The 13,377-nt window shown below is 45.3% G+C and overlaps 1 protein-coding gene across 4 annotated transcripts in view; it reads right to left on the bottom strand.

Annotated features, from left to right (window-relative positions):
- Positions 1-13,377, bottom strand: part of Sptan1 (spectrin alpha, non-erythrocytic 1) — a 68,346-nt gene that overhangs the window by 22,668 nt on the left and 32,301 nt on the right. For 2 of the 4 annotated variants that reach the window (XM_052182038.1, XM_052182039.1), the window contains exons 17-29: positions 12,977-13,220; positions 12,685-12,807; positions 12,288-12,505; positions 10,936-11,028; positions 9,637-9,771; positions 8,991-9,139; positions 7,919-7,978; positions 6,640-6,838; positions 4,512-4,616; positions 4,192-4,215; positions 3,336-3,371; positions 1,050-1,097; positions 87-178 (exon numbers count right to left, since the gene is read on the bottom strand). In XM_052182038.1, the coding sequence (XP_052037998.1) occupies positions 87-178; positions 1,050-1,097; positions 3,336-3,371; positions 4,192-4,215; positions 4,512-4,616; positions 6,640-6,838; positions 7,919-7,978; positions 8,991-9,139; positions 9,637-9,771; positions 10,936-11,028; positions 12,288-12,505; positions 12,685-12,807; positions 12,977-13,220 (1,526 nt within the window). The remainder of the gene's footprint in view (positions 1-86; positions 179-1,049; positions 1,098-3,335; positions 3,372-4,191; positions 4,216-4,511; positions 4,617-6,639; positions 6,839-7,918; positions 7,979-8,990; positions 9,140-9,636; positions 9,772-10,935; positions 11,029-12,287; positions 12,506-12,684; positions 12,808-12,976; positions 13,221-13,377) is intronic. The other 2 variants (XM_052182040.1, XM_052182041.1) reach the window with 1 other exon arrangement.

Raw genomic sequence — 13,377 nt, 5'->3', positions numbered from 1 at the left:
TATGCTGAGATCCTGCTCAGTAAACCTCATCCATGAGGGGCCAAGTCCTTATTTCCTCCATTCCAGCTAATGCTTGGTTCCCTCACCTGTGGAACCTCTGTACTTCGTGTGCACTGCCCAGGAGCTGGCTACGTTCCTCAGCCAGCTGTTGAAGGGACCGCCAACGCTCATTCAGCTCCTACGGGAGAATGGCAATATCAGTTCTCTTCTAAACTCTTCTGTAACACCCACAACCCAATCTTGGGAAAATAGGTGCCTGTAATTTTTCATTTCCTTGCAAATGTAACAACAGCATACCACAACAATGATCTTTTGGAGAGCAAACAAAGTCATATCAAATAACCCCCAAATGCATGACTTAGAAACCTTGCAACATTGGATAAACTAACATTGGTGCTGGGCATGTGGTGCCTACAAGTAACTGCCAAATGGAGACACCTCTGAGAATCTTCTCTCAGTACTACAACCAGTGAAGTCTTGGGCCAGAGCACATCTAGGAAAGGTAGGCCCTTAAGGTTCCCAGTCCACTAGAAATCCCAGGGAAGGTTTTCAGTGCTGCTCTGTGCTGCTCTGAATAAGAACGACTCCCATAGGCTCATGCTTGAGTACTTGTTCCCCTTTGGATGTTTGGGAAGGAACTAGATTTGATGGGAGTTGGGAACAGCTTGGAGGTATCAAAACACTGCCCATTCTCAATGTATTCTCTCTGCCTCCTGTCTGTATGAGAGTCTAAGCTGTTCCTGTGGCCATACCATCATGGACTCTATCCTGAAACCATAAGCCTAATTTTATAAATTATTATTTATAAAACTTTATTTTATAAATTGCCTTGGTCATAGTGTTTTGTCACAGCAAAGTAAGACATGCTGAGATTGTAGTCTAGATCAAGAAATGTAATCAAGCTATTTCATGACTCTAGGCATTTGATGAGGATGTCTCTGAGACCTATGGCAGCAGGCCTGCTCACAGCGCGCTCCAGCACAGGACAAGCCCTCGGCTACTGCCCAAATAAGGAAGACAGTACAGCAGGAGAGCTGGTCACTTCTTACCTTGATGGAGTTGAAGGTAGCCACTGTGTGGACCATCAATCGAGCAGACTGTGAGAGGAGAGCATATGAAACCTGTTAAGATCCTGTCCACTCAGAGACACATCTGCTAGTGACACTAGGTAGGTCCTGACAGTCAATCCACCAAACCCTACACAGACACTGGCAACATTCAAAGTATGGACTACATAGGTGTGAGAAAACACCAAGAACATAAGTGGAGTTGGCTGCAGAGTGAGGCAGACCTAGGAGAGTGAAACCCTGAGGGCAGCAGCTGAAGGAAGGGCAGCTCAGAGTCATGAATGGTGTACTTTCTTGTCCACACCAAAGAATCCAGATCTACAGATCTACAAATACTGGTTGTTGTGACTACTTCCATGGCTAATGTGGTTACTAGGCTGTGGTTTCTTTCTTTTTTTTTTGTTTTTTGGATTTGTTTTTTTTTTTTTTTTTCTTTTTTCTTCGAGACAGAGTTTCTCTGTGTAGCCCTGGCTGTCCTGGAACTCACTCTGTAGACCAGGCTGGCCTCAAACTCAGAAATCCACCTGCCTCTGCCTCCCAAGTGCTGGGACTAAAGGCGTGCACCACCTCCGCCCGGCTCTAGGCTGTGGTTTCTAACAATGTCCTGAAGGAAAGGGAAAGCACTGCTGAAGTAAAATGGAAACAAGCCAATGACTGAACTTTGTTTTCCACAATGCAGACACCTGTAAATACTCAAGGAGCCTCAAAATGTCCTCTCTCACGCAGCTTATAATAAAAACAAAACAAAAACACTCCTCTTGGCTCAAAATCTTTCAAGTATGATAAGAAGAGGTAGGGCTCAGCTGAGATACAGGCGAGGGAAGCCATCAATGTTTCCATGAGCTGCAGATGTCATGTGGGTGTTAGACCAGATCCAGCAGGCAGGACCATCGTTCCCACGCCTTCTTAGAACTAGGAGACAACTCACAACGAGACCTAAGTCTGCCAGTGAGACGGCTCATCAGATAAAGGCAGTTGGCACCAAGCTCTCAGCCCTGGGTCCACGTAATACAAAGGAAAGCTCAGTGCCACCGGCTCCATAAGCATACTGTGGTGTGGGCCCACACACAACACACAGGTGTCGTGCTAAGGTATGTATTTTCAGCTAGGCATTGTGGTGCATGCCTTTAATTTTAGAACTTGGAAGGCAAAGGTGTGTGTGTGTGGGAGCTCTGTCAGCTCAAGGCTAGCCTATTCTACATAGTGATTTCCAGGTCAGCCCAGTTTATGTAGCGAGTTCTAGACTAGCCAGGCCCAAATAACAAGACCCTCTTTTATTCTTTTTCCTTTTATTTTTTAAAAATCTATTTTCAAAAGAATTTACATTGCTAGAAGAGCTTAGCAGAACATTCCGGTTGGAAGTTGTCTGTTCATTAGATTTTGCTATAAGAAAAAGAGTGGGACATGAAGAACTGAGTCAAATGTGAAAAAGTCCTATACCTTTCTTTTTTAAAAACCAAGTTAATGATAGAGCTATGAGGGAAGCTGTGGCGGGGCTGAGACAGGTATACAAGGTGACTGACTAAACAGCACAAGGGGGAGCACAGAAGGCTGATGATGGAAGGCCTCTCCTGCTGGGTTTCCAAGTCATCTTCTATGTCTTGAGAGTATACATTTATGTAACAGAAGTCTACCTGTAACTTTGTAGCTTCAGCAACACACACACACACACACACACACACACACACACACACACACACACACACACGAGAGCTGAACCGCTGCTGCAGAACTAAAATGTGTGTAACTGGTACTGTTTTCTTAGCTGGAAGCTCAGTCCCTGGCAGAGCTGTGCTGTTCTGGAGCAGTGCTGCCCCTGCGCGGAGAGTGAAAGCTGCTGCAGGGTTGTGGGGTAACTTGTTCCTCCCCTTCCTGCTCTGGAAGAGGGACCTTCTAACACAAGCTTCCTCTAGCTACTGAGCAAGTCCCTTGGATAATGGACCATTATCATTCCCATCCTCAGTCACTACCTTATTTACATCATTTTAGTGGCACTGCCATGCTGTTGTGTGGTAGCATCTGATGATGGATGACTACCTGGGTGGGGTGTACTCTAGGATCAAGATGTCCTACCATTACTAGGCACTTCTGCATTAGAGCTCCTAGTTCCACAGACAACAGAATATAGCCACTAAGGTCAGAAGACCACACTAGCCAAGTGAACGTTCATGTCAAGCTAGATACCAAGAAAAATGCACACAAGAAAGAAATAAGACACTGTATGTTCCTGCAAAACACCTAGAACTAGTAAGGTATAGGAGTCCTTACCTTCCACGGGGACGCTGTCTTGGAATCTGCTTCATCCTAGTCAAAGAAAGAGGAGCTAAGGAGCTTGTCATAGACACAGAACCATCCCAGTCACCAACTCTGATCCCAGGGGAATCGCAACAGCTCATCTTCACCATCCTGAAACAGATCTGACTGCCCAGCAACCAACCAAAGGCTGGCTGAAAGGAATCATCAAATCCTCTTTCCCTCTTAGGATTTATTTTGTGTGTATTCATGTTTTATCTGTGTGTACGCATGTGCACTATCTGCATGCCTGGTGCCCAGGGTGTTCAGAAGAAGGCATCAAATCCCCTGTGAATGAAGCTATGGATAGTTGTGAGTCACTATGTGGGTGCTGGAACTGAATTCAGATTCTCTGCAAATGCCTGCAACTGCTGAGCCAACTCTACAGCTCCCTATAGGTTTTTTCCCCCCAAATACAGTAGAAGAGATAGAAGGAATGAAAAAAAAACTCAATATAATGACCATCTTTTCTTTATGTCATGCACACAGAATTATTTGAAATAATATTGAAATTATTATTAGAAAGATAAAAATTAAGCATGTTGTGATCAGGTATGTGGTAAATTCCTGTGATCCCAGCTAAGGCAGAAGGACTGTGAAATTGCAGCCAGTCTGAGCTTAATAAGTCTAAGCTTAATAAGTCTAATAACAAAACCCAAACCAAAACTCCTGCACTTTTGTTCTGGAGAATGACAGGCAGCACAGACTGTAAAAATGTGGAAGAGACACAGACAACAAAAGGTCTGTCATTCAGCAGCTCTTGCCTTTACATACTTCCCAAGATCTAAGTCCTTACCAAATTCACGTTCCATATGGATTCCCTGTGACTTACCCTGGGCATCGCCCCATACACCTCCTACAAAGAGAGGGAAAGCAGTGTTAGCACAGAGGAAACATGCTTCCGAACCCCATACAGTATGCACCATGGAAACTCAAGAACCACAGAAAAGACTGGAAAGCTAGCTCGCTGGCTAGCAGAACACCAAATCAAATGCTTATGTGCAAAATATTTATCTATTTAAGGAGCTTATGAACTTGAAGCCAGGGCACCACAAACACGAAACTTCTGCAGCTTAGGATGGGATTAAGTGTGAACCTCAAGTCTGTATTATAAAATGTGGCCCCCAGGGCTAGGACGTACTCAACACCTACCTGCTGCTGCACAGCCTGCACTTCCTCTGCCATCAGACCTTCAGACTCCAGGTCTTCAGCTACTTTGTTAATGTCCTTCAGCCGAGACTCATTGGCTTTCAGATCCTATAAAATAAAAGTCACAATGACTAAACATACAGTAGTAGCAAGTCAGGGGAGAGGGGAACACAGATAGTTCACATCAGTGGTATGAACTTTTGAGACAGGGGACTCACTTCATAGCCTTGGCTGGCATACAACTCACTATGTAGACTAGACTGGCCTCAAACTCAGCCACATCTATCGTGTCTGCTTCCTGAGTACTGACTGGGATTAAAGGGGAGTAAATGCAACCACCACACCCACCATCTTCTTTGAATGTAATGTCCTCAAGGTTCACCTTTATAAATGACACTTCTTGTTGCAGCTGGTTGTATTCAATTGTATGGATATTGCACATTACTTAACTATTGCTTAGCTGATGAATGCCTGCCCCAACTCTGTGTGTGTGTGTGTGTGTGTGCACGCACACACACTATAGGCATATATATAGAATCTACATGTAATCTAAATAAGAGCTTGTCCCCTACAGTGAGTTCCAAGCCAGCCTGTACTACTTAGCATGGTTCTTTTGTAAAAACTAAAAATACAACAATTAAGTAATTTAGAAGGTTCTTAAAATGCATATGTCTATAATCCAAACACTTGGTGAAGACAAGATAATCAGGAGGTCAAGGCTGGTATGGACTACAGGGCACATTCAGTACCAGCCTGGTCTACAAGGGACACTGTTTCAGATAAACAACAAACCGGGGCTAAGGATGGAGATGTATCTCCCTTGTGTTGGATCCCCATCACTGCATAAAACTAGGCATTATGATCCACGCCTGTAATCTCAGTACTTTGGAAGGAAGCAGGAGGAAGTTCAAGCGTATCCTCAGCTACTCAGTGATATGTGAGGGGCCAACTTGTGTACTAACAGACCACCACTACCAAACACACACACACACCAACAGAGGACTGCCTTTCCTTGAAATCAGAAGCTAATAACGTTCATTTAAAAGAAGCTACAAATCCCCAATACTGGACAAACACAGAAGCTACAGAGAGTAAATTCTAAGTCATAGAAACTGCACAATCTACTCTCTTCACCTCAGTAATCTGTCTGAGACCCAGGAGACCTATTTAAACATTTCTGCTTTGCTTTGTTGTAATATTTTCCCGTGTCTGATGTGGCTGAGTGTGCTAGTGGTGGATGAGGCCGGAGGACAACTTGTGTAAGCTGGGTCTCTCCTTCCACCATGCAGCTCCTAGAGCGTGACTTCAGAATAATCTCAGGCCTGGTGGCAAGTGTCTAACCCAATGCACCATCTCCCTGTTCCACACACAACCCCACCTTTTTTGGACCAGGGCCTCTCTATGTAGCCCTGGTTGTCCAAGAACTCACTTTGTAGGCTTGGGTAGCCTTGAACTCAGAGATACACCTACCTCTGTCTCCCAAGCGCTGGGATTAAAGAAGTGCACCACCATACCCATCAAAAACGAAGTCTTTTTTAAAATTATTTATTTATTTCCATTTTATGTGCACTGGTGTTTTGCCTACATGCAAGTCTGTGAAGGTGTTACAAACAGTTGTCAGCTGCCATCTATGTGCTGGGATTTGAATCCTGGACCTCTGAAAGAGCAGTCAATGCTCATAACTACTGAGCCATCTCTCTAGGCCCAAGAACCAACTTTTTTTAAAAAAAAATCTTTTTAAATGCCAAGTTGTTTAGTTTTTAAAGAACGTTACTCACTTACTGCATGTGAATTCATGTTTTGCCTACATGTCTGTACCACATACATGAGTTATAAGCCACCAGGAATCAAACCTGGGTTTTTTGAAGAGCTGTTGTGCTCTTGACCGCTAAGCCATTTCTCCATCCCCTTAAATTCTTTTAAATTATTAACTTTATGTGTCTGGTGTCTGCGTACCAAATTTGTGCCTGGTACCTGTGGAGGAAGGAAACTGGACTTAGAGATGGTTGTGAGGCACCACGTGGGTAATGGGAACGGAACCTGCTTGTCTAGGTGCCCTTAATTTCTGAGCCATTCCTCCAGTCCCAAGAACTAGCTATTACTTTGCAGCTATGCTGTCGACATCCCATACCTTCTGGAAGTCGTCAAACTTTTTCTGCAGCACCTCAACCTGCTCCAAGTCAGCGCCGACCTCCTCACTCGTGAGCGCGGCCTCCTTCTCATTGATCCACTGCTGCAGCTCGTTTGCCTCCCGGAACAACATGAACTTCTTGCAACTCTTCTCCAACATGCCTTTTCTCTTCTCACCCAGTTCCAGCAGAGACTGGTATCTGACAGAGGTCAAGAGGGAAACATGATGGGCAAGGAAGGTGGTTAGCTCACCACGGAGGCTAACACAGGACAGCCACTAGGCATCTGAGATGTGGTCCAAGGCATGAGATTGTAATGAGGATGCCTAGCAACAAAGGATCGGAGCACACGAAGATGAGGATTCTAGGCACTCACACTACGGCCTTAGGGATAAGCACACGCTGGTCATACTGCGTGGTTACCACAGCCCAGGCACACTTAGCCCTAGGTGCATCTTGCAGCTATTATGATCACATAAGCCTACAACCAAGCACTTAGCACAGAAACAGAAGGTTCATGCGGCTATTTGGAGAGATGAGATGAAGCTACATAAAGACAAAACTACGTAATGTATAAAAGGGATTTTCTTGGTTTTAAAATTCTCTGAGCAGCCCCTAAGTGGGGGAAGATATGAGTTTTAATATAGTCCAATACAGGATGTTCCATCTCTGACCAGTAGGACATTTCCATGGTGATCTCTAGTTTTGAGCAGTGAAAGAATATCAAGTAGCGTGCAGTTTGTACAAAACTCCATCATCTACAAGACCTGAGAAGAATCAAAAGAAATTTCTAGCTCATGAGAACTAAGATTTATAAGCTGAACTACTACCACTATCTTTCAAGACACAAAAATAACAAATTTGAGCAAGAAATTAAACTCAAAGTTAAAGAAAAATCTGAAAACCATCACTAAATCTGAGCTTCCCAAACAAAAAGTAGTAGTCACCAGAAATCAGAGCCCCTGACCTCTAAGTCGTACTTAATGGCCTCCCTGCTGAGGAATACAACAGAACGGGCTGCAGGCTTATGGAGGACAGGGCTGCGCCTGCTCTACACAACACTAGAGTGAACCAACACCATTCCAAACACAAGTAGGCAGAAGCAACCAGGGAGAGCAGTTCCACTGCGAGTGCTCCCATGGACAGCGAAGCTGTGAGGATGTGGCAGGTCTCCTGCACCACCTCTTTCTGAATGGAAAGTGCTTTGGAAAAGAGCGGCAGAGGGGAATGGACAGGTGTAGCAGTGACATGGGAGCTCAGCCAGGTTCTCAGCCTACTCACAGTTCTTCCACCTGTTTCATACGCAGAGATACACTGCCGGCCTCCTTAGTTATGCGTGTCCTGCACAGAGGGGTACAGCAAAAGCATGCACACATTAGTGGGATTAATCTATGGGAATGAAAAGCAGCAGCTCCGACTGGTGCCATGATGGCGGATGCTTGAAGTGGGAAAAACATAGGAATTCTTCAAAAGCTCTTAGAAGCAGCCCAGGCCATGAATGAAATCAGTGGAGAAACAGCAGGAAAATTAAATGAGAGGGTTAGTTTACCTTCATGATCCTGACAACTCTGCTCCATGTAAGGCAGCATTCCCTGCACTGCACACACTTACTTCACAGAACAAGGCCAGGAGACAAAATAGACCTGAAGGACAATGCTGACTCTGATCGCTGGCTCACCAACACCAGCTTCATCAACATTTGTGCTCTTACATTTATGACCCAGGTCTGTGATAATAACATAAACACAAGTGTCTCCTTGTTTATGCAGTAAAAGAATCTGCAAGTGTACAAATGGCTCTTGTCAGTTCAAGATCATTAATGTCAGAAAAGCTCTCTTATTCCAAGCCCTACTGGATTTATACTTCCTGGGTATCCCCCAGATGCCCAAAGCTGTTGATTTCATCACACAGTAAAGACAGACATAGGGCAATATGGGAATTATCTATATGATATGAAGAAAACCAGCTTAAAAAGTAAATTGCATTCTCTGAATGCAAAGGAAGAGAGAGCAGCTCCCTAGGCAGCTGTGCAAAGGGAGGCAGAGCCAAGGGGTGAGATATCTGAAAATCCAACCCAAAAAGAATTTTGTCAACAAGACAAAGGCTAACACTGTACCAAGTAGCAAAATGTGCTTTAGAAAAAGCAGCTCAGAAACACAGAAAAAAATCAAGTGAGATTAAGGTATCAGTCAAGAATCCGGGCTCTAACAAGGAGGCTGGTGGGTTAGGAGACTTGAGAGAGCTAGAAAGAAGACATAGGGCTACAGAGACCCCAAGACCTGACTGATCTGGCTTGAGGACTGGATTAAGCCCTAGGTGCTGTCTAGCCTGTGCTCTGTACTGGAGCCCTTACTGGTTGTCGATCTGCCCCTGCCGCAGAGCAATGCTGCCCTGCTCTTCCAGGAGGTTCTCCCTCGAGGCTGACTGGGCGGGGTCCAGCTTCTTCACGTATGCCGCTGGCACGAAACCCTGACGATCATTCACTTCCACTTTCCACCAATCCTAAGGAAGAAAAAGAAGAGGACTGAGAGCAGAGTCTTTTCCCAAGAAACACAGACCTCACATTGGCCTATTTTTTAATTCTTTGGGTTTTTTTTTTTTTTTTAATTTTCAAATTTGTGTCTCCGTGTGCATGCTGCAAGTGTGTGTTCGCATGTACACTCATGGTGCAGTACCTGCCCTGCATCTATGAGGCTCCGACTTCCACAGCCAGCACCACAGCCACTCCCAATAGTACCAGTTACAGAGCAAACAATCCCTGGCTCAGAGGGAGGGTGCTCACCAGACACTTGGTTTTGATTTTGGCACTGCTTGTATACATCAGACTAAATAGGATCAATCTAGTACTTCCCCAATCATATGTGGGTGGCCCTGGAAAATGAAGAGTAACTAGGAGTCTGATGAAGTAACCTCCTTATCGCTTCCCATCCACCCAAGGATATCCAGCAGAGTACACTCCCTGGTGCTGATACACCAACCCCGGCCACCCCGGGCCTTGCCTTGTTCGTGCTGTTGAGCAAGGTCAGGATATCCCCTTTCTTCATGGTGACCTCACGAGGGCTCTTCTCTTGATAGTCATAGAGAGCCAAGACCAGCTCCTTCCCAGTCTCATCATCCATAGGGGCTACTTGTTGCTAACGATTCAAACAAAAGACAAAACGACATCGGGTCCAACTTTCAACGGGTGCTATCAAATACACACTTATAAGGGTTCTTTTTTTTTTTTTTCCTTTTTTAATTTTTTTGTTTTGTTTTGTTTCCGAGACAGGGTTTCTCTGTGTAGCCCTGGCTGTCCTGGCACTCACTCTGTAGACCAGGCTGGCCTCGAACTCAGAGATCCACCTGCCTCTGCCTCCCAAGTGGTGGAATTAAAGACATGGGCCACCACTGCCTGGCCTTTTTTAATTTTTCAAGACAGGGTTTCTCTGTGAAGTCTGGCTGTCCTGGAACTTGCAATGTAGCCTGGAACTCACAGAGCTCTGCCTGCTCCTGCCTCCCAAGTGCTAGCACTAAAAGTGTGTTCTATCACTAACTAGCTATGGCCTTAGAGCTTAAAAAGAACTTTGTAAAGAGCCAATCCAGTTTCAGTAGTTGGAACTATATAAACCAGGCTGGCCCTGGGATCCATCTGTTTCTGCTTCCTGAGGGCTTGAGTGCTGGAATTAAATGTTTGCTACTGGAATTACATGTTTGCACTACTACAGCCAACTGTTTGAACCTACCAAAAAAAGAAAAGAAAAAAAAATTCTTTTTTTTGGTTTTTCAAGACAGGGTTTCTCTGTATAGCCCTGGCTGTCCTGGAACTCAGAAATCCACCTGCTTCTGCCTTTCAAGTGCTGGGATTAAAGGCATGCGCCACCACTGTCTGGCTAAAAGAAAATATTTGTTCAAGCTGCTGAACAAATGAGTCACTCAATAATTCATGCTTAAATCAGGCACTTGAGAAGCCAAAAGAGGATTAATTAGTTTGAGATCTGATTGGACTACAAAGTGAGACCCCATTGTTAAAACATCAAAAGGAGGGGATTCAACCAAACAAAAACTGTCAACTAGATGTGCCTGACTGCAGACCTTTGTATGAGAAGAATGCTGCCCTCAGCCTATATGGTAGCATGCACTTTTAATCTCAGCGTTCCAACACATGAACGTAGTAGGAGGAGACGGCCAGCCTCATTTACACTCTGTCAAAAAGAAACAAGCACAAACCAAAGAATGCTGTCCACTGTCTTAAATGTCCACCAGTTTCTTTAGCCCATCCCCTGCCCTCAGTACTTTAGAACCCCAGGCGCACTGCATACCCGGCATGACTGGGCCTGCTCTCGCAAAGCCTGGATGCTGCTGCCATAGGCGCTGAGATCAGACATCAAAGCTTCGTGCTTCTTGAGCAGAGCCTGAAACCAAACAAACAGAGCTGAGTCTTTCTTCAAGGCCCCTTGAAGATATATATGACTGCTGTCTGTCCTGTGCCACTCTTTATTTTGTAAAATTACTTTTAACATTTTGTATAATGTACTTTAAAAACATTTTTTTGAGGTCAATATTAGTGGCTCTACAAACTTCACCCCACCCCCTCCAGCCGCTCCCATATTCATGACTAACTTTTCTACAATTACTATTGTTTCACACACAGTGTCAATACAGTGTTACACATCCACAAGCTCTACTGAGGACGTTTATTGTTGCCCGTTTGCACTTGTGTCCAGGAGTTCCCTACATGGGAACTTCTCTGGGGAGGAAGCGGATCTTCTTCTGTCAGCACTACGATCACTTACAGCTTCTCATGTAGAGGGTGAGGACCTTGTGAAATTCACCAGCCATGCTGGCTTACACTTACTTCTCTGTGTGTGTGCATACACCATGGCAAAAGCATGGAGGTCACAGAACAATCTGTAGAAGTCAGTTCTCTGCCTCCACCATATGGGTGGGTCTGGGTATTGAACTCAGGTCAAGAGGCTTGGCCCAAGTGCCTTACCCACTGAGCCATCTTGCCACCCCATCTCTTTCTGCTCTCAAATTTCAGAGAAGAAATACTGCTGAGTTATAATCTCCTCTTTCCCATTTTACCTAGTTACAATGTACCTGGATCATACAGACACACAAGAACAGCCAGCCCCCGTGCACTTGAGAACCCCCTTTTCCATGGCTACTTTGTCACTCCTTCTAATACCCCCTCCAGTGCTTTTGGTTCTCCCATTCTTGGGGAAAATACTGTTCATGTGAAGGCTCAACTCACCTAGGGAGGTTTTTGGTACTGGGAATGGAATCCACAACCCTATCCAAGTAACACTAGTGCTTTACCACTGAGCAGAGACCCTAGCTCTCTCATTCTGGTTTTGACAAGAGTTAAGAGGTAGGTCTGAACACTATAACTAGACCTAAATGAACCAAATATGAGTCACGTGTCTGCACGCATGTGACTAAGAATAAATGAGACAACAGCAAATGTTAATAGCAGAAGGTAGGTGACAGGCTCTTCTCCTTGATTCTGAACCTCCAAAATAAAAAGTAAGATTCCGACACTTTACAAACCTCCTCACACTGCTTTCTACGCTAAGGACGGGCCCATTTCCCAAGTACACGTGGTGCCAGGTCTTTCTACGCTAAGGACGGGCCCATTTCCCAAGTACATGTGGTGCCAGGTCTAAGCTACCTCAGCAGAGTCTTCATCCTTCCCATAGTCAGTGCTGCCCACAATGGGCTCCTTCTCCCGCATCCACGACTCAGCCTCATTGGCATCGGCAAAGTACTGCTGGGCCTGCAGCGAGTCTTCTAGATCTTGCCTCCGCTGCGAGGCTTTGGCTTTCAGAGCCTCCCACTTCTGGTTGAGCTCACTCAGTTTGACCTTCACATCCTCTGCAGCAAAATGGCCTGGAAGGATGATGTGGAGCATACTGACATGACAGTGACACTTAGGTGAGGCCTGGCCAGAGTCATATGACAGCATATGAGGGGACTCAGTCTTGGCGTCATTGACGGGGCCCAGGTTCATGCACTGCACACCAACAGGGGAAAGAGATAAAGCAGGTCCAGTCACTGACCACACTCACCTTCCTCCACCATGGCATTTCCCTTTTGTGTCACTGCTTTGATGCGAGGTTCATGCCCAGCAATTTCTGCTTGCAAAGCTTGGTGTTTCTTTAGCAGATTCTGGACTCCGATAAGATCTTTGCCTAAAAGCAGAATCCATTCTTCCATCAACTGGCATTGAACTGTCACTAATGGGTTCCTACCACTGCTGCAGTACAGGGATCTAAACTTCCATTTCACTCCCTCAGATACACCTCCTTTATGTATGGGGTGTGGTAATGGCATACTTTTGCCTGAGGCAAATACACTAACCTCTGTTAGTGGATGCAGCAATAGGCTCCTTTTCTCGAATCCAGGTTTCCTCATCCTCCACATCTCGGAAGAGCTGCTGCAGACGAAGAGAATCTGCCAGCTTCTGCTTCCGGGCCACCATGGGTTCCTTGAGAGCCTCATAGCGAGCCACAAGGGCCTCTTGCTTCTTCTTAATGTTATCAGCATCGAAATGGCCAGCATCTTGGAACTGGCGGGCCTGAATTGTGATGCCGTCAATTCGATCCTGGAAACAGGAGGAAGGTTTGAAGACTGCAAGCAATTCCCAGAGACTCAAAGAAAATGTAACACAGTGCTTATCCTACTCTGAGAATATTTGTTCTACATTGGCCTTCCCTCACGTTAGGCTCCCAGAAAGCTCTGAGGAAAAACACTGACCAGAA

Source organism: Apodemus sylvaticus, chromosome 5, assembly GCF_947179515.1.
Source record: "Apodemus sylvaticus chromosome 5, mApoSyl1.1, whole genome shotgun sequence".
NCBI lineage: Eukaryota > Metazoa > Chordata > Mammalia > Rodentia > Muridae > Apodemus > Apodemus sylvaticus.
The sequence above is the reverse complement of the archived record's forward strand: the minus strand, read 5'-3'. Positions and strand labels throughout refer to the sequence as shown.